The sequence below is a fragment of the Patiria miniata genome, unplaced genomic scaffold, assembly GCF_015706575.1.
Source record: "Patiria miniata isolate m_02_andy unplaced genomic scaffold, ASM1570657v1 HiC_scaffold_2, whole genome shotgun sequence".
Classification (NCBI taxonomy): Eukaryota; Metazoa; Echinodermata; class Asteroidea; order Valvatida; family Asterinidae; genus Patiria; species Patiria miniata.
In genome coordinates, this window is record NW_024037058.1 from 12588439 (window position 1) to 12615225 (window position 26787).

Sequence of the window (26787 nt, forward strand, 5' to 3'; positions counted from 1 at the left end):
TCAGCTAACACTAAGTTATCGACTGCATGGTCATGTTACACATTAAGGTCTGAACCTTTCACTGCAAGTAGTTTATTCATTTCCTTTTTTTCAAATTGGTCGGTGGCCTTGCGTGTTACGTCCGTAACGATGCAGTTACCAATTTGCGTTCGCTTTCCAACCGAATACCAAGAGCCGACATCAGGCAATCGCTTTCGAGGCACCAAACCACCCTCCTGTCCTCTCCACAGATGGCACTCAACTCAAAGAGGTGCCAGGCTTCAAATATCTGGGTTCATATATAGCTGACAGCAAGAAGGACTTTGTCACACGAAAGGCACAAGCTTGGAATGCGTGCAACAAACTCCACTCTATCTGGAAATCCAACAAATCTCAATCCACCAAGCTTGCTTTCTTCCGATCCTCTGTCGAAAGTATCCTGCTCTACGGTGCCGAGGCATGGTCTATGAAAGAGCAGCTCAAACAGAGACTAGATGGCACCTATTCAGTGTGGCGCATGCAAAAACATGATATTTCCAAACAACAAAAACATGACATTTCCAAAGCATCAAAGGAGATTTTATTAAAATGTCTAGTGTTTGTAAACAAAGTTGTTTCATTAAATTTCTTGAAAGAAACTTCAGACTTTTATCAATGTGTATACATGGCCCAAGTCAAAACCTATGTAACGTATGTAACGGTCGTTTACAGCATATCTCTCATATTATTTCGGCTAACACTTAAATGTGTCGACTGGTCATGTTACATATTAATGTCTGAGCCTGTACCGGGTATTCATTTCCTATTTTTGTCAAATTGGTCGGTGGCCTCTGCATGTTACGTCCGTAACGATGCAGTTACCAATTTGCGTCCGCTTTCCTACCGAATACCAAGAACCGACATCAGGCAATCATTTTCGATTAATTAACACAACCGGAGTTTCTTAAGTACCTCCTTGCAGTCTTGTCTAAAACGTCTGTTTGCGATTCCGTAGATTAACGGGTTCACAACGTTGTTGATGAACAAACAGGCAAATGAAAAGGACTTCAGCATGCGTCGAAAAGTCGGGTGAATTGGTGCTCCGCCAAGGAAGGCATACTCTACAGCGATGTATGTCCAATACGGCAGCCAGGTTAGTACGAACACTGCACTGGTTATGAACAACATCCTCGTTGTCTTACGCTGAAGGTTAACCGCTTTGACCTTTCGAGTTTGTTCTCCTTTCGCCTTTCTATCCGATGATGTACCTGGAATTGCCCGAGATGACGAGCAAGCATCCGTTCCCTTTATGGTAGACAGTCCCTTCATTTTCAGTGGTGAGGTTTTGACGTCCATCTCAACGGACCATGACACGCCGGAACGGGCCGTGCCTGAAACGTCACTGCAACACCTCTCACCATCATGACCCCCGACGCTCAGCCCAGCTTTAGAGTGAACACCAACTTTGACGTGCTTCCGGATGGCCATGTAAACTAGTTGATAGCATACGGCGATCATCACCAGTGCGGTCACGAAAAGCACAATTTGGAACGCGAACACCAACATTCTCACGACTGCATTTGAAGGGTCGGTGGACAACGCTAAATAAAAGGCTGGGATGTTGATGACAAACGAAAACACAAATGTTATTATGACTGTTACCTGTGCCCGTTTCTTGGTGAAAAATCGATTGCGTGCTCGGCACACGCAGTCGTAGCGGTCGGCTGCAATGACCGCGGTCATCAGAACGGAAACTCCAATAAACGAATTCGTAAATGCCCAGGCGATTAATATAACGCGTGGTGTCTCATGTCCCCCTGCCAAAAGAATAGCTTCTTCTGAAACGCGGTGCCATCTTTGCATGCAGACGGCCAGGTCAGCCCAGGCTAAGGCCATGATGAAGACATGGGTGCTGGTCTTGTGAGCCTTAGTCCAGTAGACTCGGAGAATCAGGCAGTTGCCTGGTACGCCGATTAGAAACACTATCACGTGGACAACAAGCGTGAATGTGTCCCCACCAGCAGCGGTAGATACTGCAGTAGGTAGAACACCCTTATGAGGCAAAGTGGGGATTGCTTTAGAGTGATCTTCCATGGTGATCTCACAATTGATACTGATGAGAAATTAACCATACGGTTGCACTTGTACTAAAGTTTTGCAAGTTGCAATAGGATAATTACTAACATTCAGTTTTGAAAGTTCCTCGACATGTAGGCCTATACTATAGCTGCGTCGGATCGGCGGGCAAACAATTTTGGTCCTTAAATACGTTGTGCAACAATACCGGTACCCCTTTTAACATAAGCTCTCAATTTCACGTGACGTAAAAGGAATTACATGGTAGTAAGTTTAGTATAATGGAGTAATGATGGATAAAATAAAAGACCAACTTCGTTCTCATGATGGTGTCAAGCAGTATGCTGTCACAAAAGTAACTACTCGCACATGGTATTCATTGTTTGGCTTCCTCAAATTCTGATTGGGTTTACACGAGGAGGGGAGGTATTGGCTTTGCTTAAGACGCGTGCTCCGCCACCCCCTCCCCCTCACCCCTCCCCTCTCACCCCCTCCCCCTCTTAGTTATGCCACTGTTCCATGGTATATGGACGGTGTCCTTGGCAAAGTCGAATTCCAAAGCAATTTCTCGAGACTTCAAATCGGATCGAAAAACAAACGATTTTTTTAAAGTTACAACGCGACAATCGTTTTCATCCGTCATGCAATGTTATAAAAAAAATATAATAAATATAACTGAAAGAGTTGAAACATTGAAACCTAGTACACTATACACGAAAAGCTAACCATGATTTTGGTCCGCTGTTGGGACCGACAATGAACCCCGGGACCGAGCAGGTAGAGTTTGAGAGACGAAACTTTGTGCACTCTTTCTCATTATTGTATTCGTAAACAAACCACACAGGACTTTTTTTCCAAAGACTCAGCTACTTATTCAGATGAAAGGTTGTCATGTCAACCAAGTACCTTTCCGTGTCGATGCATTTATGTTCAACTTGCGCATTATCAACGGACGTTGGTAATTGAAAAGGTATACATCAAAAACATACTCATGGGGATTGATTTGAATTCACGAAAAAAATTCGGATTAAATGGGCGTATTTACCAAACTGACTGTAATGTACGATACGTATTGCCCGCGGGAGATTAATTAAAAACTAATCGGATAGATTCTTTTCAAAAACACACAAAACTGTAGCTTAATTTTTCATCGCATTATTTTTTTCTAATGCCCATTAGTCGTTAATGACGTGCAATATGAGGAGTTGCATGCTTTGTTTAGGTATTTTATCGGAAAACGAAAGGGAAGAAGCCTGGTCGTTTAACTTTGTACTCTCAGTTTCCATGAACCTAATACTAGCCTATACCTTCTCATGTACCGAATAAGCACCAGAAATGGTACAGCGTGGGGCTCAGAAACTGCTTGAATATTCCGAGCCCCTCTGACTCACTAAGTGGAACATCTTTTTAAATTTGAACATATTAAGTTGCAACTTTATTTTTGATTCGCCCAGTTGACTGTACCACATAAAAATTGAGTTTGACATTTCCGTTGAAAAATCTGAAAGTGACCGTAGTACGTCCACGATGAAGGGAAACAGCAAATACCTGCTAAAGATGTATACGCGGTGGAGGATCTCGCTCCGCGGGCCCGCAGCGAATTGATTCTGTGTTTACCCTGTTCTGTTGTAAGGAAATGATAATTGACTTTTGTAGAATTAAGGTCTAATTGAACCAGTTGCCATAAACAGAAGAAATGTGGAAATTGTAGATTGTTTTAAATTTCTTGGTACATTTATAACAACACCCTGCCTTGGTCTACTCAAGTAACTGAAAATTTGAAAAAAAGGCCCATCAAAGCTTGTATTTTTTTTACGTAGACTGAAATCCTTTGGCATAAGCAGACATAATTATTTGGATTACTTTGTATATAGATGTGTAATCTAGCCTGACCAGCTGTATTATTGTCTGTTTAATGTCACTCCTAAGTGTGAAATTGATAATCTGAATCGGGTGGCTAAAAATGCGTCGCACACACAGTAAACTCCGACCAGTCGACATCGTGCAACTCGTCAAACTTTCGCTGAAGTCGGCCGTCCGACTGAAGTTCCGATTGTCTCCAATGCTTTTCGATCGGATTTGTTATTTCTAAGTCGGCTTTTAGAAGTCGCCATTTCGCTCAAGTCGTCGTGTTACTCTCGGTCCCCTTTCCATAAAAAGCGTAACAAAATCCCTTGTGTAAGTCGGCATTCAAAAAATCACACACTGGCATCGACTTCCTGCACTGCAGTTGGCAAAAAGTGTCGAGTGAAAATTTGGCCGGCGTGGCCCACGTGATCATGATCATGTCACTGCACAGCCAAGCTTAGGGGTTTCCACTGCATCGTGAGCATATCAAGTACCTCCTCTAGTCGGGTGCATAACTATGTTCCCCAATACGGATGTTCCCCAATACCGATGTTCCCCGAAATCCTTGCCATATAACCGAAATCCTAACCCTAACCCTAATCCTTAGGATTTCGGGGAACATCGGGTAGCCCCCTCCACCTAGTCCTGTACGCATGCGCTCTGTCCATTTTGGGGGTCGTTTTATTGTATTTTATTTTATTGTAATCTTTAACGAGGTAGTCCATTTCAGTTTAAGAAAACTGCTTTCCAAAGGAGCCCTCACATTAAAATTACATGGAAATAAAATTAGACAAAGAAAATAAAATTACAAAAGTAGACAAGACTTTACATAAAAACTTACACCAAACATATAGACAAAGTATGAGTAAAAAACTAACTGATGAGTGGAGAGAGCATTAAAACCACTTATTGCACATTCATACAAAATAATCTGCAGAGTAAAAAAAATATATATGTAATATATATTTACCTATAAATGAATTCTTGATGGAAAAGAATTACATGGAGTCCTCCAGCAGACCTTAAAAAAAAAACAGGTTGTGAAAAAACTTTGAAAAAAAAAAAAAACTCGCACACACACACACACACAGTTTGCCAAAGTGGGAGTTTGCCAAAGTTGGAGTTGACAGAGTTAAAGGCAATGTTTTTGTTGGCATTAGGCCAAGTATTGTAGGAATGAACATTTAAATGAGAATGGATCTCTGAGGACAAGTACAGAGGAGCTAATCGATTAATACAATTGTACATCAAAGTGGCATTAAAGTACATCATACGTTGGTTGATCTTCATCCATCCAAGTTTGTTAAACAGATCATCGACATGAAGGTCTCTTATTTGGCAACCCAAAACTAATCTAGCAGCACGGTTTTGAAGAATCTGAATTTTATTGAGATATTTTTCAGAGGTGGTAAACCAAACTGGGAGGCAATAATCTATGTCAGGAAGAACAAGAGAGTTGTATAGTATATGAAGCGTTGATTGATTGATTGACACAATAACGTAATCATTTGAGTATTCTAAGTGTTTGGGCTAGTTTGTTACACACGGCATCTATGTGTTTGTTCCTCTTAAGATTACAATCATACCACAAGCCAAGGTATTTAAATTCAGAGACAGTCTCTAAAACATAACCTTTTAGTCTAATATTGAAACCATGAGAGGAATTAGTTTTGGTTTGGGATGATCCAAGGAGCATGGTCTTAGATTTTGCGATATTCAGGGTATAGCCTAAAGGGCGAGTCAAAAAAAGCGGAACCCAAACCCCATAAAATATATTTCATATTTAAAAAAAATATGTAGCACCACAAATAATAATGACTGGAAAGCCAATTTCATAAGCTACTTTTAGATGAAAAAGACATTACTGAAATTGCTCAACCCGTTCAAAGAATATCACCATTTAAACACCATGACCCTGAAACCTGTCTCGTCCAAAAAAAAGCAATTCATTGTGTGTTTTGACTGTTTGGAACAACAAAGACACAGAATACTTGTTTCAACAACTGTCACCAACTGTAGTACAGACTATCTTATTCAACAACCATGGTTAGGCAAACAATATGATTTATAAAATCTACTTGTATTAGAGGCAAAGGGATTCTGTTGAATATTTTTAACGTTTAAACTGAGATTGTATCGCTGGTGATATTTGAAGACAATTGCGTCGACAATTCTTGAAATCGCATTTTTTTTTTGCACGAGACAAGTCTTAGGGACATTCTGTTTAAATGGTGATATTTTTTGAACGGATTGACAAATTTCAGTCATTTTTTCATCTAAAAGTACCTTATGAAATTGGGTTTCGAGTCATGATTACTTTGGTGCTACATATTTTTTTAAATATGAAATATAATTTTTTGGGGTTTGGGTTCCGCTTTTTTGGACTCACCCTGAACATCCAGTCAGAGATTGTTATGGTTTCATGGTTGAGAATGCTTTCAATATCAGAAATATGTTCAGAACCATATAGAATAACCGTGTCATCAGCGTATAACACAATCTTACATTGAGAAACAGAATAAGGTAAATCATTAATAAAAATGATGAACAACAAAGGGCCTAGAACTAAACCCTGGGGGACTTCATGTTTTATGTTTTTACTTGCATCGAGTCAATAACAACAATTTGTTCACGATAATTCATGCTAATTCTTTCCATTGGACTCCATACTGAGATAACTTGGCTAGTAGGACATGGTGATCTACAGTATCGAAGGCCTTAGTAAGGCCTAAAAAAAAATCAGCGCCAACTGAGTAACACTTATCCAAGTTAGATAAATTGAAATCACACATCAACATTGGCGGTCAGGGTAGTGCGCTGAGGTCTAAATCCGGATTGAACATGTGAAAGAAGGTCATTAATATGCAAATGATCATAAACCTGAGCGTGTAAAGCCCTCTCAAGAATTTTAGATATGAATGGCAAAACTGAGATGGGGCGATAATTGTTACATTCGATTTTACAACCACTCTTGTATACAGGATGAACAATCGCTTTTTGCCATACTTGGGGTATGCTAGCATATGATCTATAGTCAGATTGATAATGTAAGTCAGGGGAATACAGATTTGTTTAGCACCAACCTTTAAAAGTTTATCAATACCAGTAGGTTTGCCCAATTTTAACCTGGCGAGCTCGTCTGTCACAAAACTAACATCAATATGGTCAAAACATAACTCGCCATAAAACTGAGTAGGTGTGAAACATGAACCAGCATAGTTCAATTTAGAAGCCAGTGTCTTGGCTATGCCAGTGAAAAAAATCGTTGAGAATATTAACAACCGATTTGAGATCCTTCACACAGTAGCCATCAATGTTTAATTCATGAACAGGTTCTTTTGTCTTTTGAGGAAGAGCCGGTTTGATGATTTTCCAATGTTTTTTTTACTATCATGTTTATTTTCCCGAATGGAGCTGATGTAGTAATCACGTTTGGATTGGGTAATCAGATTGTTGGTTTTGTTTCTTGCTTTACGATATTTCGCCCAGTCATTGATATGTTTGGTTCTTTGGGCAACTGATTTTAGATGATCACGATCCTTGGATAAAGACAGAACATCATTAAACCATGGTGGTAAGTGGCCCGTGATCCTAACAGAGACAACAGGAGCATGTTCATCAGAAATGGCAAGGAATTTCTGTTTGAAGATATCCCAAGCTGAATCTGGATTAACAGTGGTAAAAGGTTCGTCCCAATTTACACCATCAAGATCTTATTGGAATTGATCAGAATCAAAATTACTAGATATTCTGGTCTTACAAGAACTACTAGGAGTTTTCTTAGGGTGGAAAGCTTTAATAGCAACATAAATCAGGTTATGAGCACTCAGTCCTGTAGTAATGTTACCAACCGAGAAAACTTCGTTCTTATTAGAGACCATTATCACATCAATACAAGTCGAGCTAGTTTCTGTGATCCGAGTCGCAGTGTTAACGACCACTGAAATTTCTGACATAATCTTTTGACAATCTAATTAGCTGTCTTGGTTACAAGTAAATCAAGATTTAAATCACCCGTAACAACAATATCATGATTCTGAAATTAATCAGTGACGTTGGTCAAGTGATTCTCAAGATTAGTCATATATCGATACAAGCAGATGGTCTGTACATGGTTCATATAAGAATAGGTTTGGTCTTAGGTAAATGAATTTCTGACCAGACAGTTTCTACAGAGTCATCATTAATGTCAGTTCTTGTCGTAGGATGAAGTTTATCCGAGATGTACTTTGCCACACCTCCATTATGTCGATTTCTGTCCTTGCGTAATAGTTTGTAGCCATTGATGACAACTTCATCAGAACTGATGGTCGGAGAGAGTCGAGTCTCATTAAGGCAAAGGACATCAACAGGGCTGTTCCTTAGCTCCAGTCGTACATGTATGGTGTCAATGCGAGCCACAAGGGAGACAATGTTTAGATGGGCAATGATGATCCCTTTCCTTGATTTCAAGGATCAAAGGAACTTGAAGGGATTGGACCAGAGCCATCACCAGTAGCCCTCGCAGATGGATCATGGTCTCCATCGCACGGGTTGGGCTCCTTGTCGTGGTTGATTGATGCATTCATGTCCAGATCATGCAGACACACTGAACCTGAGGGACTCGTTGGAGGAGTCATAGTCTCAGAGCTGGTTGACGACATGAATGAGGAGTTGGAGAAAGGTAGGTTGGCGAGGTGACACGCGTTGCAAAACCAAGGATCCGTTGCGCATGTTGAGTTGCTGAGGATGTCATAAGTTGAATTGTTCATTCCTGTGCATTTAGCGTGATACCAGGATTCACAGGAGTCGCAAAACACACTCTTTGGGTTACGTTTAACAGGTCTATTGCAACCCGAGCTGCGTGGATATTTAAATAAAGGCTCAGGATTCAAAGCAATGTCACCAGACAGCAGGAGTGTAGCCCAGCTGATGATCCGTGTGGCATTAATTCGAAAAGGGCATGCATGCTTACAGCCGCCATCTTGGTTTCACGGCCCACACGAGATCCAAAGGGGTGCGGACAAGTTTATGATGATGGCCAGGAGTGATGAGAAAGTACTCAAATGATGTGTAGTTGCCATCCTTCAAGTTGACATTTGGGAGGGAAGTCTGGGTGACTGATGTTAATGTGCAGATGAAAGTTATAGAGTACGTGGCAAATAATAAGCCACCGAGTCCTAGCGCCATCATAGGTGCACACTGATAATGATGTTAGTTGAACAGGTGAAAAAAACATCCAAAAACGGTACGAAAACGGAACGAAACACTAAAAATATATCCCTGTGCCGGTTCTTGACGCAGTAAAAAAAGCTGTTACCACAAGGTCAAAAACGGGGATGGGCAGATTTTAGAATTTAAAATTTCCGCGATATCATGGGAAAAGCCTGTCTATAGCTTGCGTGACAGCGCCCTCAAATGTATGTCGTCTTGTGTGCGGCCCCCCCCCCCCCTCCCCCAAAATAATGTCAATTACACTATATAATATCGGCCTGTGCACATAATTTTGTCAGAACCAACTGGTTTACGGGGTCCGGGTATTTCTTTTCTATTCTGTAGTATAGTGTTGATGATTGCCGGATTTTAACAGCGCCCCCATTGAAAGTGTGGTATTGACATTAATTAATGACAATAAAAACCTGCACCCCTAAAATACATATATATTCAAATAATACTTCACAAGCGTCCCCCCGGAAAAAAAAAAACAATCCCATAAAAAGTCGTTAATTTCCATTTGGAATGCTTGGTTTATTCAATGTGTATCCTATACTGTACACATTTTTTTGCCGCTTCTTAATGGCAGATCATTGAATTGAACTTTACTCTTTTAACTTCTAGGATTCATAAAAAAAATACAAGCCTTTTTCCCCCAATTCCAAACGGAACTGCCTTGTACAAATAGTGATTTTTTTTCTGCTACAACCAAAAACTACAGCAATTTAAGTTCAATATGTAACAGTTTAAAACAAAAACATTATTTTTATCTTAGGGTCCTCCTGCAGTGCCTAATATGATGTAGACTGCTAGTAAAAAAAAAATGTTTTTCTTCATCGATTTGTTATTGGGAATGATTACGATGCAGTCAGGCACGAATCCGGGGGGGGGGGGAGGAGGAGGAAGCCCAGCTTTGCAAAAAAAAAAAAAACTGTTCAATAGAAATTCATGAAAAAAATGCAACCATACTGAATACACATTAGAGTTGCTTTATCAGAGGCAAAAAAGTGCATCACTGTTGTTGAGGCAACTGTTAAAGTTTAAACAGTTCTTTGAAATTATACATATTAACATCCCTGTGCAATAGTCGCAAAATGTTAAGTCTGTTTTTTTAGGGCTGCACATGCCCAAAACCTAGGATTTTTGTTAAAATAATACACTCAACATTCGTTAGGAGAAAACAGAAACTGATATTTCTTGTAAAGCAAGGATCGTACATCTTGTAGGCAGAACAAAAATGACAAGATATTTGTTTCATAACAATGCTGGCAACCATAATTGGTGACTCACATAAATTGAAAATTAAATGTGGTTTGACGATTTATGGAAAGGTCAAATAAAGTGGTAAGTTTGTAGAATTCAGCGCATCCATGACCAAGTGCAAATCTGCAAATAACCAATCTTGAGATAGGGCTGTCCTGAATATACCAAAAATTGATCATCAAGTGAATATTCGAATAGCTTTTTACCGGTCGGAATATTAGAAGACAAAATTTGTTTGCACATACACACACAACTGTGATGTTGTTTTGTTGTAAAGTTGCAGTTGCATTTTTTGTAGACGGTAACTTTTTGTTGACGTTTCATTATTCATTTCGGTTCATTAGTCCCATTAGCAGGTTAAAATACTTACCGCAAAACACTCCCAAGTAACAGCTCATATTGATCGCCGCACTCAAATTTTAACTTGTGCGCTGTGCGTGTGACTTTTGAACAGCGTGGCACAAAGTTGCAGCTGGCAGTTTCGAACATCCGAATATTCGGTCAAATGCCATTTCAAGCAATCGAATACTAGATTGTTCGAAAATGGACAGGCCTATCGTGAGAATTGCTTTAAACGTTTGGCACAATGTACTCTGTCCATCCTTAGAAGATTGGAAATGATTAGCAACTGTACTGCTTTGTCTTTATTCACTGATGATCCATACAAGTGATACCGCATGTGTCGCCTTCTTCCCCATTAGTTTTGTGTTCATAAAAAGTCAAATTGTTTGCATTTTTAATCAACACTGAAAAACTGCCTGGTTTAATTTTACCCAAGAAAGGGTGAAAACTGCAACTACCCAAACTTGGGTTGTTCTATATAACCAATTGTTTGGGTTAGAATTTTCTGCTAAATTCCACCAAAACTTGTGGTCATTCTAGACCAAATTTGATTTGGTCTTGAATGACTACAACTTTTGGTTGAATTTAACATAAATTCTAGCCCAAACAATTGGTTATAGAACAACCCAAGTTTGGGTAGTTGCAGTTTTCACCCTTTCTTGGGTAAAATTAACCCAGCCAATTTTTCAGTGAACGACCTCATCAATGACCCCTACATGACCTTTGACTTCCAATTTGATGGAGTTGACATGAACCCCCACCCAAGGATCACTCCATCCAAGTTACATTAAAATCCATGAAATTATAAAACATTTGAAGCATATTTGACCACTGACCTCTAATGACCCCTAAATAACCTTTGACCTCAGTAATCCGATGAAGAATTGTGTCTACCAAAACAAGGGTCACGGCAACCAAGTTTCATCAAAATCCGTTTAAATGTTATAAAAAAAATTCAAAACTTAATAAAATACGGGTCTACCTCCGTACAGAAATTAGGACTCTGGTACATGTCTCATAAAGGCTTTGTTCAGGCACAAATACTATAGAGTGCTCAAGCGGTTTAGATACTACAGTGACAAGTGGCCTAAATCTGGTTATATTATTGTTTTGCTGTTTTCGTGATTTTTTATCAGAGTGTCATTAAACTTATCCTGGTAAAGATATCAATGATACGACATTACAAAAATGGTAATTTTCTCTTCACTCTTAAAAACTACAAGATCGATCTGTCTACATGTACATGTATTTGTTTTTAATTACATATTTGCACCATTTACATTTTGTACAAGCCTGTCCACACAGGAATAGAAACTATTGATTAACTCATCTCGCTGCCTCTCTATTAAACTAGTTATTATTAGATTTACATGATAGCATTGTACGTTCAATGTCCGACGTGCATGACTTCTTATAGTAGGTCAATTAGATTCTCCTTGTTGGTACGTGTACCGGTGCTTCCCTGACACACAGCAGCCTTTGGAAGCTGGAGTATTTTAAAAAGCGGAGTAAAAGAAAAAGATAGTGAGACTATAGCAAAAAAGAAACCTAAAACCGCCCAAAAAAGTCCACACTCATTGGAGGGGTCATAATTTTGAGTCTGATCGTCTTATGATAAGGTCATTTATATAGACCTTTTGGGAATGTTGTTAGCTACATTTTGATACCCCGTTTGCTACCAAAGACTGTAAATTGTCCAACATCGACAACAGTTTATGAAAAATCATGCAGTCAAAAGTTGCTATGTGACAATGTTACACTGCTGAAAGGAACGGTAGGGAATACCGATCGCACATGTGCTTGTGTGCATGGAAGCACGCGAAATTGAATTACCCGCGCTTTGTTCGGGCACTGTGCAGTTGATAGGGGCCAATTACGTGCGTGTGTGTTAGCGCTTAGCAATTTCTCTTTAAATTTGCAACTTTTCAAACTGCATCATTTTTCATAAACTGTTGTCAATCGTGGACGATTTACAATGTTTGGTAGCAAACGGGGTATCAAAATGTAGCTAACAAAATTCCCCAAAGGTCTACATAAATGACGTCATCATAAGACGATCAGATTCAAAATGATGACCCCTCCAATGAGTGTGGACTTGCTTTTTTGCGGTTTATGAAAACTACATATTTTTACAATCAAAAGGCCACTTACTTCTACATTTGGATCATTAGTAATACAAAAGTTACATTTTATGATTCACCTTTTCTTCAGATGTTTCGGTCTTGATATCAATGAGCTGAAAGGAAAAAAATATACACAAATATAATCATCTATTCACAAAATGGCTGCATCGAGCTGTATACTCCCCAGAGAGTTGGAATTGGAATATGAGCCCAATGATCAGGGGTGATAATAATAATAGAAAAGGCTTTGATTTTAGTTAAAAGCGCTATACAAAATTCCCATTATTATTATTATTGTTGTTATTAAATACTTAGGACAGTTATACCTATTCCTATAGGTCGAGAGCCCATCAGGAGAGTTTTGGACCACCGTTTAAATACTGCTGAGAAGTGTTTTAAACTAGCCAGTTAAAAACATGGCTCCTGAATCAGGACAACATATTTCTGCTTTCGTATTTGTATTTTATTCATGATTTAAAATGAAAGGGCATAATTTTGTTGGGTGCACCATGAAGTGAAGGATTGTCTATGGACTTTGTGCACATGATACGTCACTGTACATGTACATGGTAAAGGCAACTATCCACGATACGTGAATCCGTGGTGCTACTGTTGATTTATTCTCCAAAGATGTAAGGTGTTGAAGTTTTTACTAAGGGTTATGTGCTGACCGTTAAAGAACTTGTACATTAAAACGGACTACAGGCCTGGTCACAGATAGTGACCCAAGCCGAAGACGAGGCACATTATCTGCGACCAGTCCCCTAGCGGTTTTAAACCTACCTTAAAACCGGCCAAGCACATATTTCAGTATTCCTATTCATAAATACCTTTTAAAAGTCAAAACAATTAAAAGTCAAACGATTTTGTTCAACAATTTTACTTCATATTTGTGAAACTGGCCATATGTCTATGGTATGTGCCTTGCGTGCATACAGTAGTGCTAAAAATCTGCTTACAAGTATATAGAGATTGGAACGCGCGCTGCGCATACTGAGCGATGTGGCGCAGAACGCAGCGGTGTTTTACTGGCGGTTTAAACCAATCACGTGACGTGCTCTCGACCAATAGGAATGGGTAAACCGTCTCAGGTATTTTATGAATAAACGTTTCACATTGCTGACTGCTCCATCACATTATTCCTATGGGAGAATATGGGAGAATGAAATGTTCACTGCACAATTAGAGGATCATGAATTGTACTGCAGCACTTTCTATTCTGAGGGCTAGAATCATTCTTAAGGCAAAAAAAACCAAGTCTCCGGTTTCTGGATTACGCACGCGTCGCCATAGCCATGCAGGGCAAAATATAAAAAAAATTCAATGTAAGATGATGTCTCAAAACCGCCAAACTCACAGGTTTGATTGGTATCCTGCTGTTGCACAATTTTAACGTGTTTTTAGATGGGGTTACGATCGGGTATCAGCTTTATGTGGCCTCTCTGGGCTCCCATATATTTTGCACTAAATTTAGTCAGGCATCATTGGCAGATGGTGTTGCAATTCTGTAATTGTGCATCTGTAAGCCAGACTGAGGGAGCGATGGTCGTGTATCTGGAACATGTAAAGGCTTTTTAATTAGCGCAATTAAAGGGAGCGGACTAATGCCAGCCTGGCAGCACATGCACGATGTCGCTGTATATGGTCTGACGCTGTATATGGTCTGACGTTACTCTTTACTCTGATTTTTGTCTTGAAATGTTTGTGTCGGTCGAGACCATATAAGTGGGTGCAAAACAAACAAAAATCCTGCATCACCGCACCACTTTTGGGGCAAGCTCCGTACCAGAAACCGAAGACTCATTTTTTGGCCTAATCATAAACGTTTGAATGTTTACAATGCATAGTTGGAGTAATGTTTCAATTTAGAACTCACCAAGCCAACAACTGGGGAGCTCTTCCTCTCTCCCACCAAGTTAGTCTTGGTCTCCAGCGCGGGCCTCCCGTTGCGTGGAGTGACCTCTTTGGGGCGGGCTGGAGAAGAGTCTAGGTCCAGCTTGATAGCGCCCTCTTTGGCCGTCGGTGGAGCAGGCTTGTGAGGGAATGGTGAGCCCGAGGGACTGGAGGTAGTGGTGGATGTCCTTTGGCCTCGGAATCTCATTGGACTGAGGATATGAACAGTGACACAACAAAATTGTTTTAGGCATGCACACCCATCCTAATGGGAAAGACCATTGTTTCCCTTCTTTTGTTCTCTGTTTCTATTAAAATCTAAAACTCCATGCCGTTTTCCTAGTGTAAGGCCGATTTCTAAAGACTGACCTGTGGGATCTATTGTCCCTATTGTTATTCTGTGCGCTTGCAGGGCTGCCAACTCTTTCAATGCGCGGGACTCAAGCATTTCAGGTTGTTCTGACGCTCTCACAGGACTTCTCAAATGATGTTTAAATGATTATCTTTTGCTAAAAAGAAATTGGTTAAAGTGGTCAGAAATTGCCTCAGATCGCACCACAGAGCGTCTAGAATGCAAACATTTTCGGGGCCCTGAAGTGGCCCCTGAACCCACGCCGTTAGGGCTTTGCGCTTCGCATTAATGATTAATTCTGATCAAGCTCCATCGCCAAAATTCTCACTCTCGGCTCTTACTCAAAGTTGGCAGCCCTGCGTTTGGTGCCCCACAACGAACCATGTGTATGTACACATGTATGCAGGTTCATGTATGAATTGGCACCACTAGAAATTATATGAGAACGTGGAGAAATATGTGGCTTGGGCTGCTAATTCTCAGTTGAACGCATTTCATACCAGGGCAACTTATGCAACAACTAGTTGCTGCCGTCAAATTGACATATCTGGTCCCATTCACATGAAGTGTGAAATGACCTAGTGGCAATTGGCTGACTAAAGGTACAAACTGTTTAGAACGTTGAACTGGATTGAAATGGTCAATGAGCACGGACGCAAAATGGTCAACTTTCTTAGAAAGTGGCCTCAAATACATATTTTTATCAATCGTAAGATTGCCCCTCATACACCACTACTAATGGGTAAACACTCTTCTGAAGAAATCCAAGGGAGAAAGATTCAGCAGCTACGTACCTTGGATTAGAAATGGTACTACTGGTGGAACCGAGCCTCGAGGTAGATGCAATGGATCGTCTGGAGGGTGTCGGGATGCCAGACCGGCGCCGTGCTGATCCAGCACTGGCTGGAACCACCTTGGAGTCTGAGCGGGATGGCGTAGAAGGGGGCATCAGTTTAGACCGAGGCGTGGGGATGGTCGATGTGCTGAGTGACCTGGAAAGAAGAGCAAACAGTGGTTGGATAATTAGTACAGTGTATGTGTACATTTTTTTCAAGCATGAATTGTTTCTCACAAGTTCTCGGACACATGCCGTGAATCCTATTTTAACAGAACAGCTGGACTTTAGTTGCCCCTCAGCGAAGGCATTCTGAAGGCCAACTGAATACCTTCCTGCAGGTCTCCACCAAACCAACAGGATTTGACCTCCCAAAAAAGGAGTGGTGCCACCTCAAAAGACTCAAAACTGCTGCTTTAACGCCTCCATGCATGCCTGGAATTCTCTCCAGCACCGCGACATGCGAGTGCGGTGCACCTCAGACAGCAGATAACCTTGTTGACCATGTGTACCATCCACCGACTTAAAGGCGGCTGGGACTCCCTAAATGAGCTCAATGAGGAAGCAAGATTGAAGAACCTGGCTTCGATTTGCTAACGTCACAACCTGGGCAGTCCCAATCAGACCACACGAAAGAAGAAGAATAATAAGGACGCTTTACCTTCCCACAGGCTTAGTGGCAGATTGATCACTGCTCAGGAGACGTTTGGGGACAGCCTTCTTGTCCTGGTGGACAGGAGTACTTGGTGTACTAGGCAAACGGCTGGGTGTCTGCCTGACGCTTGCTGCAAGTAACCAAATTAAAAGAAACAGCTAGATAGTGATCGAGGTTCAAATAGCAGATTTTTGGAAAGATTTAAAGTTTCGCTTTAAATTTCATATTTATTGTGGAGAAACTGTTGCAAAACTTGGTCAGGTATGGTATGGTGGTGATTTAACAGATACATATACCTGTCCACGTATAATAACCGATATTAATAAATACCTAAGACAGTGTGCCCATTCCTATTGGTCGAGAGCGTTGGTGGTTTTAAACGGTTGATAAAACACCGGCTGGCTGGTTTTAAACACTTGTCCGTGTCGCATGAAATTTAGACCCCTATGAAATCTGGTCCCTTTTGGTTGAATGTTCACAATTTACACTTAGACAGGCGCAACACTACCGAGGACTCTGTATTTCGAGAGTCCTACATTCACACTACACCGGCACAGCTGCGTTCTGCACCACATCCAACAGTACGCACCATGAGCGCACCAATCTCCATACAAGGAGATGTTTGCGACTTGCGACTTACGGCACATACCATAACACAGCCACAGGGGTGTTTGAAAAAACATGAAGTAAAACTGTTGAACAAAATCGTTGGAAATTTATAATTTTTGACTTGTTTTGACTGTGTTTTAAATATGTGCTTAACCAGTATTAAACAAGTCCAGCTTGGGACATGGTCGCGATAATGGCCCGATCCGAAGCGTAAAGGCCCAAAGCAAAAACCAGCGGACTTGTTTAAAACCAGCTAGGCACATACATTTATTTATTCCCTTATTTCTTTTTAAAAGGTCATGCTGAATCAACCTCTCACTTCTCTGAAACATTCTAAACTGTAGTATCCTTACATGATAGCTATGTATTGCACCACATGAACTAAAACCACACACCCAGACCCAGACATTACCTCATCCACATTGGAATGCATGAACCTCAACTGACTAAATGAATAATGTATAAGGCCCCAACTTAGGTAAGATTACACCCTAGAACACACAGAACCTCGGGTGATGAACTGAGACACAATAAACCAACCAAGCATCAAAACAACAACTATTATCCATGGGCTAGTGACAAGCTCACTACATTACATAAACCAACTTACAATTTCTTTGTACTGAGTGATTCATTCCCAACATGTAAAGACTAATATGCAGTTTTTCCATAGATTTGCTACGTGTGTAACGCTATTAAAAACATAAAAATTGGAGGACTTTTTATGTGTGCTGGAACTTATAATAATAGTAAACGCATTTGTAACAAAATTTCAAGCAGTCTAGCATTCCTCAATAACAAGGGATTGAGCATTGCACCCAGTACCATTTACCTGCTTTCTTAGGTGTAGCTTTTGTGGCTTCTTTGGCACTCGGCACTTTTGCCACTCCGACCACTGCCTTGACCGGCTGCGGCTTGCTGGACAACTGCAAGGACCCTCGTTGACCGGGCTTGACAAGTTTGAGCGGTCGGCTGGCCTGCACCATCCGTCGCTGCAGCGTGCCTTGCTGCAGCAGGCTGGGCTTGGCCGTTGGTGCCTTGATGCATGCCGCTGTGCAGAAGTAAGTCATGGTCAAAGTGAAATATTTGTAATACCTGATTTACAGCTGACCATCATTATATAAATTTGGTTGAAACAAAATTCTTGTTATAGTGCAGAATGAATTGAACTATAGGGCTGTCAAATTTAGTCTTTTTTATTACTCGAAACTGTGTTTGACTATTTGATGTGATCTGACTGTTGGTATCGGTATAAACTAGCCTGTGCAAAGTGATAAAGCATAGCAGGGGAATTTAGTGAATGTTGACTGTCCCAACCTGTTGATTTTTGCTGGTGTGATTCAGCAGATGGGGTTGCAGCTTTTGCTGGCGGCCGTAGTCCACTGGTCCACTGTTGATTAAATAAGATACAATAAGTTCATGTACATGTAAGATTCAGATTTTTTGGTCCCTGCTCTTAATTCTCGAATAAAAAATAACCAAACCCAAATCCTTTGAAGCCACAGTAAATCAGATTTTGTTCATGTTTGGGGTTAAATTTTTATCTTGCGGAGCGCTGTGGTCCAATGGTTACGGTGTTCGATTCATGTGCCAAGGTGCGTGGGTTCGAACCCTGGCGGGGAACATGGGTGCTTGTGTCCTTGGGCAAGACACTTTACTACAATTGCCTCTCTCCACCCAGGAGTACAAATTGGTACCTGTGAAGGTAGAGACCATAATGCGCTGATCTCGAGCAGCTGCAGAAAAATAGTTTCATTCCTGATGAACAGGGGTAATAATTGTAAAGCGCGTTGAGACCTTTGGTATAAAGTGCTATAATAAGCATTACATTATTATCCACACATCCAAAGCTTTGTGAGAGTAAATTTACCAATCGCAACTGACCTTGGGGAGAAAGCTCCCTGGTTGAGGGCGCTTTCCCTTGGGTACTCCCATCGACAAGCCTGCAGTCTCCGACGTCTCTGATGCAACACTGCTGGCTTCCGAGCCCAGATCCTCCGACTCGCAGCTGTTGAGCCGTTTGCGTTTCGGGGGACTGCTCAACTTTTTCCGGAGCAGTTTGTCGGTGCTCATGCCACTTGATGGCTACAGTGTGTACATATGCAGAAGAAAAAATTCCAATTGTGAAATGAATTTCTGCTAATGTAAATGTACTTGCTGAGGGGGCTGGTTTGACTGTTTCTACAAGTGTTGTAGTCTCAAAAAGTCAATCACAAGTTGAGACTTTAAGATGGACAATGTGATGCACTTAACTTCAACGATTTTTTCATGAAGATGAGAGATGCCCTCCATTTAATGAACATACACATATTTATGATGCCATTTTAACTTTTAGAACCCAAATTGTTGGATGTATTCAAGTCACACTCATCAGTACATGTACAATGTACGTTTGCGTCAAACTTGGGTTAAAAAGGAGTTTTTGACATGGAGAATTGAATCTTTAGCATTGCACATGTATACATGTACATACGTGCATAACCCATTTCCCTCATCTTCGACTTTGATCCCTTGAAATACATTGTACACATATGACTGCGGAGAGTTGGTCCTGGGTAGTTCAAAATTCTTTCTCAAAGAAAATGCTTTTCTAATCAGTGGAAAATGGCAGGGCCCTAAAGAGCAAGCTACACGTATATAGATTTTTGTTGGAACATTCCTGGCTCCTCCCAAATCAACTAATGGGCAGGAACTACATGTATAGGAACACTGTTTGCAAACTTTAAAATCAATATCAAGTGTTGTATGTATACGTACAGTGTACATGTATGAAAGAGATAGTAACTGGACCCTACCATGTATGTACCTTCTTAACTCCTGTAAATCCTCCAAAACCATGGTGTGTTTTCTAACGATTCTCGCAAGGATAATTTAACAATCTCTATTCTCCATTGTACAAGACATGCTTTGCATTTATCCATGGACTTACATTAGGAGATGGTATCATTTTCTGCAGTCCACCCTTCGTGGGCAGCTTGGATCTCCTGGTTCCTTTCACGGGTAACTTGGACTGCGGAGCCTTCAGCGACGGCTGCTTGCGACTTCCAACAGCACTGAAATTCAACGTCTCAGGCTTATCCCTAGTCAGTTTGGACACACAATCGTCGGCGGATGGTAAGTGCGGCGGCGGGGGCGTATTGGCCGGGCTGACCGATATCGTGTAGGTCCCGCGACGCGGGCTGCGCATTTCCTTACGAACGAGCCTCTTGAAGGTCCTAACTTCTGCTTTCCCAGGCAGGTTGGCTAGGCCATCCCTCTCCCCAGTCTGACAATCTGATACTTCAATGGAGGGTTTTGTTTCAGAGGACTGTTCCGATTTGTCATCAACCCCACCAGTCTCTTTGTCTTTACTTTCCTGACTGTCAGACCCTTGCGACTCGTCGCTTTCCTTTCGGCTTGTGAGCTCCATGGCCACTTTGTTGGCCTCCAGGAAGAGTTCCACGTATTGCTCAACGTTGAGAGGGCTGAGGGGTTTGCACTCGGTTGGGGATTGGCTTTTCAGCTGTGTTTTCTTGGCGATGCAGGCCTCAGTCAAACCGATCGGGCCGAAAAACACTTCATCGTCATCATCAACTTCAACCTTTGCACTGTCAGAGAATTAAGCCCAACAAAATATGAATGTACTGTACTTTCAAATGTGAAGCCAGGAAATGATACACATGGATGCTTTTGATATTAAAGACTCAGGCATGCAACTAAGAAGTAACAAATAAAAGAGGATGATTCCAAGCTTTCCAAGCCTTTGAGTGGTTTTAACTTTTGATGGCTTAAGTGTGAAGTTATAAATGTGATGCGAACAAGCTAAATGAGTCGTTTGTCGACCCTGGTCAAAATTTGTTTTATTAAAGATTTGAAAAGAGCACAATCTCAGCATTACTGCTGTGAAAACCACATGGTGATACCATCTTAAGTTAAAAAATTATGAAGCGGGAACACCTAGAGATGTGATGAAGTGATAATGAAAATGCCCGACAAACGACTCATGTGACTTGATGGTATCACAAATGAGTAAATTAGCTGATCCAGAAGTTGCATGTTTGAAAACTACTAAATGATTTGACAGTTAATACACGGTACATGCACTTCCACAAGTCAAACCAATGTAAAGAATAAAATATGAGGTAAACTTTCAGAGTGACACAGTACAAAAGTACATGTACATGTACAAGCTTCAATGCACAAAACCCAAAAGTATTAGCAACACATATAGACCCAAATAACATGAATGGACTGGTTTCAGGTAACTGTTGCTCCAACATGTACATTCTAACTGTTTCAAACTCTTAACTTTTCTTTTATTTAATTCAAATCTTGGCAATTGTATGCATACATGTTTGGTCAGAAATGGACGCGAGTTTTGTGTAAGTGTACAAAATGAACTGGATCAATGAGAGAGCTTATGCGAGTCCAAGGAAAATATCCACAACTACACGTACATGTACATGAAAACATGTTTAACCCTCCTGCTCTGTGGAGCCTCCTGCCGAAACCACAGTGATTTTCACAAAGTGTGAGATTCTTACCTCTCTACTGGTGACACTGGCAGGTCAAAATCAAACTGCTCACTCTCAATCAGGTGCTCATCTGCGTGTGCATTATGTAAAAATATGAGAAATACATATACAAGTGAGATCAATGGGACTAATTGTCTATCTGAAAACACAAAAACATGTACCCCCGGTACATGTACATACCGGTACATGTACTAGCACAGTCAATCAATTTGGAGCTGTCAAATGAAGAGTGCTGTGGCCTATAGTGGTCAGGTGCATTGAACTCTAGGGTGTGCATTGATGGGTAGTACAAGAACCGGGTACAGGACTGAAAAAACCAACAACAAAAACATGGGTATCCGGGTACCCGTTCAAGAAACCCAACACCAAACATGCCAAAATTCAAACCTCCGAAGTTGCTGTTGAGTCCGCACGATAATACTACCGCATCAGCGCAGCAATACAGCAAGATACAAGTGTGTACAGTGAGCTAAATCATATAGCTTCACGGTGTAAACTGCAGCTTTTGCGATTGTCATCAATGTGAAATATGTTTTGTTTTCCCATATGGCCTGGTTTTCATTTTGAAAATTCCCCACAAATGACTTCAAAACCTTTCTTTTTCATTGTCTGAGAAATAACTTAGTAATTTGTCAAGTTGGTTATGGGTACCCGATCCCATAGTCTGGAACCGGTTCCTAACATTAACGGTCGGGTACTCGGGTACCCGGTTCCGATGCACAGCCCTATTGAACTCATGAAGATCTTGTGGGTATGAGTATGTTTCATTCTGTTGGCTGCAGGTTCGAGTCCACTCCGTGGAGATGCAATGTGTGTGTCATTGGGCAAGATGCCTTTTCAGTGCACCCCAATCGTGCAAATTAACCCACAAGTAAAGCGCAGAAACTTGTGTTTGAATTAGCCGTGTGCAGTAAAATGCAGTACTCAACAAATCAAAAAAGTTATGTAGTCAACAAATGATCCCCATTGGAACTTGCCTCGGGGTTGTCAGAATAACTGCCTGTGCCATATTTTAACAAAAATGTCTGGTTCCCTACCTGCTACATCTGCCCAAAGTGGGGATTCTTCAGTAGTCCCGGTGTCCTGACTACACCTGGCTGTATCATTGTTTGCACTGTTCTGTTGATCTTCACGTTCTGTATCTCCCCGGTTAGTGGCCAGTTTACCGTCCAGTTTATCAGCTGGAACATGAAGCAATTCCTCAAAGGCCACTTTAGTAGCCTCTTCAGGGGCATCCTCACTGTTGACATTGACTTGGACTGCGGAGTTATAGGGTAACCCAAAATCAAGCAATATGCCCACCTCAGGCTCTGCATTTGAGACAAAGGTCATGTTATTACATTGTACACATGCTGACATGCACAGAGACTGAGAAAAATTACATGATTAAATCTTAATTTTTAAAAGCGTAACAATGTTTACAAACGTGTACATTCGATTTTCACTTGCAAAAAAAAAAGAAAGAAGCAATTTACATGATTTAAATGTACTTCGTAAATTTTGATTTTTTTTTTCCGACACGCTCTAGTTCTTTGTACATGGTGTACATCATGCATGGTATTATGTGACATGTTCTTGCAACATTCAAATGTAGACGCAATGAGGGAAGGGGGAGGGGTGTCTCTAAAGGGTCTCCAGAGTTTAGCATTTTCAGGCACTGATATGTTTTCTTTATTCTAATATAATTCTAAGACAATTACGAGCAATTATGAAAAAAAAATTCTCAAATTTAAGGTAAAGATGACTATTTCACCACCAAAGTTTCATGTTAGTTATAATGTTGGTCCAAGGTTTGACTTGTACTTTACTTCCCTTAAAGTTTAAACAGCCACTCCATAAAAAAACGAGTTCGCTATCAACAAGATGAATCAAATCCAGCCTTGGCAACATTGGCAGCGCTACCCAGGAAATTCCGAGCATAGCTCACGCATGTTGTACTCAAGCTAATGCACCCATATGAGGTACATTTGTAGGCCTGTTGTGCCCATTCTTGAAAATCACGCAATCTTAAGAATGCGCGCGCATTCTTAAGAATGAGCGCGCATTCTTAAGAATGAGCACGCGTTCTGAAGAATGAGCGCTCATTCTTAAGATTGCGCGGGAATATCACGTGCACAATTTATGAATTTTGCGCAATCTTAACAAACATTGCACGACATAATTATGTTAAATGAAATGTATAGCGGTTAAAAGGGAAACAATTCATATAAAGAGGAAAGAAAATGTTCTATGCTTCTGTACTCGTATAACTACGATAATTTGAATCAAATTAAACCTGTTATTATTGCTTTTTTCTGCCCACTATGGGAAGTTTTGTAATAACGGAGGAATGGGAACTACGGTAGTCTGGGAAGTGCTTTGTTTAGGCTAGACAAGTATAAGTCCCTGTATGTATCATATGCATGCCACGAAAAAAAAACGATGTCCAGAAGCTGCCAAAATTGCTCTTTTGACTAGATAGAATCCAGCTCTGCGGCATAATGGTGGGGGTGTAAACAATAAATTGGTGGCAATTTAAATAAGGGAATAAATGTGTGCTCTGGAGGTTTTTATCACTCTGTTTAAGACCACTTAGAGTCTGGGTGCTGATAATTACCCGAGCCGGAGGCCGAGGGTAATTATCAGCACCCAGACTCTAAGCGGTATTAAACAGAGTGATAAATACCGACTGAGCACATATTTATTCCCATTCATAAATACCTTTTTGGTAAAAAATATCAAATAATTCGTTCAAAAAATACCGATTTGTTCAACAAGTTCACTTCATGCTTTTTGAAACATCCCTCTAGCAAAATGATGGAGTGTTCAGCTGGCGAGTAAGATGTAAACAGCCGTTTTATGGAGATTGACGCGCGCGTGGCATGTTCTGAGCGATGTCGCGCAGAACGCACCTGGCGCGTTGCGTTTTGAATTTAGAACTATCAAATTCTGACTCGCTTGTAGTGTTGCGCATGCCTACGTGAGGATTGTGAACGTTCAACCAATGAAACGGTAAGAGGCACTGGATTTTTAGGGGTCTACATTTTATTGTGACACTGGAAAAGTGTTTAAGACCAGCTAGCCATGTCTTTATCATCCGTTTAAGACCGGCCACGTGATGGGCTCTCGACCAATAGGAATGGCTAAACTGTCTGAGGTATTTATTAATGGGAAATAGCATTAGCACTATGGGATGTCACAGTATTCATTCTCATTCTTCATTCTTACGCCCCCCCCCCCCCCCCCCCCCGCCTTTATTATCCCAAAAATCAGAATTCTTTCCAAGACACTATTATTATGTCTCTTATTTTTTTCCCGGTCCCCCCCCCCCTAATACGCGCGTATACTTTTCATATCCACTCTACTTTTCAGCGCCTTGCGTTGCAACAGTATAAATTATTAAGAATCAGTGAACGAGGATGCAGCTAAACTTGCCAAGCGCAGCAGGTGCTCGGCATCGACAAGACCGTTATCTTGTCGCGCATTCTTAAGAATGTGCGCTCAATCTGGAAGAGTTATTTTTTGCGAAGATTGCGCAAGGATCCAGTTGCACATTCTTAAGAATGCGTGATTTTCAAGAAAGCGCACAACAGGCCTACCGCATTTACTATGCTCAGAATGCCCGGACAACGTTGCCAATATTGTCAAGACTGGATTTGATTAATCTTTTTGACATGTTTGATAGAGACCTCCATTGCCATGGCAACTCATGGAGGAAGGATCCCCGTTTGTCAAGTGAGTAGCTGCAAAATTGCAGAATAATAATTCAAATCCAGTCTTTGACCTAGCTGGTTAGTACGGAAGCAATTCTCTCTTCAACTCACCATTACCTTTGCCTGTTCTTGATGAGGATTCCATTTTGAAGTAGTAACGTTACTGTTAAATATGACCTGAAAATGAAATAAAGACAAGAAAAAAGGGACATGTAGATAGGGCATATTTAGCCAAATACACAATGAAATATGTAAGCCTGCTAGAAATGCACAGCACCCTCTTTGATGCGTATACATTGCTGACAAACTTCAAATTCATTCAGTGAAATACTGGTTCATTGTAGAACCAGTATTCTTACCTCATTATTAATGCTTGCTATTTAACCTCAATGAACAATTTTGGCGTCATGAAATTTAATCCGAAATTCAAAAGTTTGGTGTCCGGAAATTGGTCACAAATCGGTTGAGTGTTCCCTAACGAGTAACGTGGCGCACTTGAATAAATGTCGGAAAAAATTCAATTAACATTTAGGAATTTCTGTCAACGTGGTAAAGTGGATAGGCCTACCCTAAATTCTGATAAACCAATACATGTATCTCTGAGAGCAACCTGAGGCTAGATCATGTAGATCAGGGGTTGTGTAATGGAGTTGGATCGAGTCAAGAAAATTTCTAAGTAGGCCCTACATGTATTTTCTAACAAAATTGGAAATGTTTCTTACTCTTATGAATCTGGGCATGCTGGGTCACTAAGAGTCTTAGTGACCCAGCATGCCCAGATTCATCATGTTCATGTCTTTTTAATATTCATCATTTTTGCAATGACTGACCTTTGGCTTCATTCAATAGGATGATATATGAAAAAAAAAGCAGCGTCAAGTTGCAACATTCTTTCCCCCATGCAGCTTCAAAGTGCAGTGTTCACGTGTTGTACGCACAGGCCCGGCGGGACGTAATCTATAATTTATAAACCTATCCTTCCTCCGTGTTTAGACTCGAGTCTTAAATAAACACATAGGCCAGCTATATCCCGGCCGTAAATAACCACTTTTCCCGTAAGTAACGAATAACAAATATATATATTAAATCGATTACAAACAATTATAATAATCCTGAAAGTACTAGGGGCCTAATCATGCTAATGTTTCTTATAAGATCGAAAGAACTCACCACAATTCTTGTCCTATTTCGTTTACCAGTTTACTGTTTTAAAACTGGTACGGGTTTTTAATTCATCATGTGATGATTGTATCCGTTTGTGATTGGAAGACCAGTTAACCCCCTTCTCAAGGTGGGGATCCAATTTAAAAACATGAAAGTGTAAATTATCTAATATGGTTTCAAAAACACATAAACACTTTGGAAAATGAAAAATATTCCGGAAAAAAAAACAATCGGTTAATTTCTTTGCGTGTTACATCGAGTAATTATCAG

General features: G+C 40.7%; 2 protein-coding genes across 3 annotated transcripts; both read right to left on the reverse strand.

The window, feature by feature from the left end:
- Positions 1-903: 903 nt before the first annotated feature.
- On the reverse strand, positions 904-2052 carry LOC119726371 (gastrin/cholecystokinin type B receptor-like). Its single transcript, XM_038198026.1, has one exon. It carries the CDS (start codon positions 2050-2052, stop codon positions 904-906), a length of 1149 nt encoding a protein of 382 aa, XP_038053954.1.
- A 9744-nt stretch (positions 2053-11796) lies between these two features.
- On the reverse strand, positions 11797-26630 carry LOC119726536 (G2 and S phase-expressed protein 1-like). 2 transcript variants are annotated; one of them, XM_038198264.1, is made up of 13 exons: positions 26524-26630; positions 25471-25530; positions 22699-22971; positions 21671-21731; positions 20077-20734; positions 19032-19232; positions 18465-18537; positions 17980-18198; positions 16545-16668; positions 15843-16040; positions 14680-14908; positions 12881-12916; positions 11797-12166 (listed from the first exon to the last, which is right to left on the reverse strand). In XM_038198264.1, exons 2-13 carry the CDS (start codon positions 25496-25498, stop codon positions 12092-12094), a joined length of 2175 nt encoding a protein of 724 aa, XP_038054192.1. In that variant the 5' UTR covers positions 25499-25530; positions 26524-26630; the 3' UTR covers positions 11797-12091. The 2 variants fall into 2 exon arrangements, with proteins under 2 accessions (XP_038054192.1, XP_038054191.1); XM_038198263.1 differs by having other exon boundaries at positions 25465-25530.
- Positions 26631-26787: the final 157 nt, after the last annotated feature.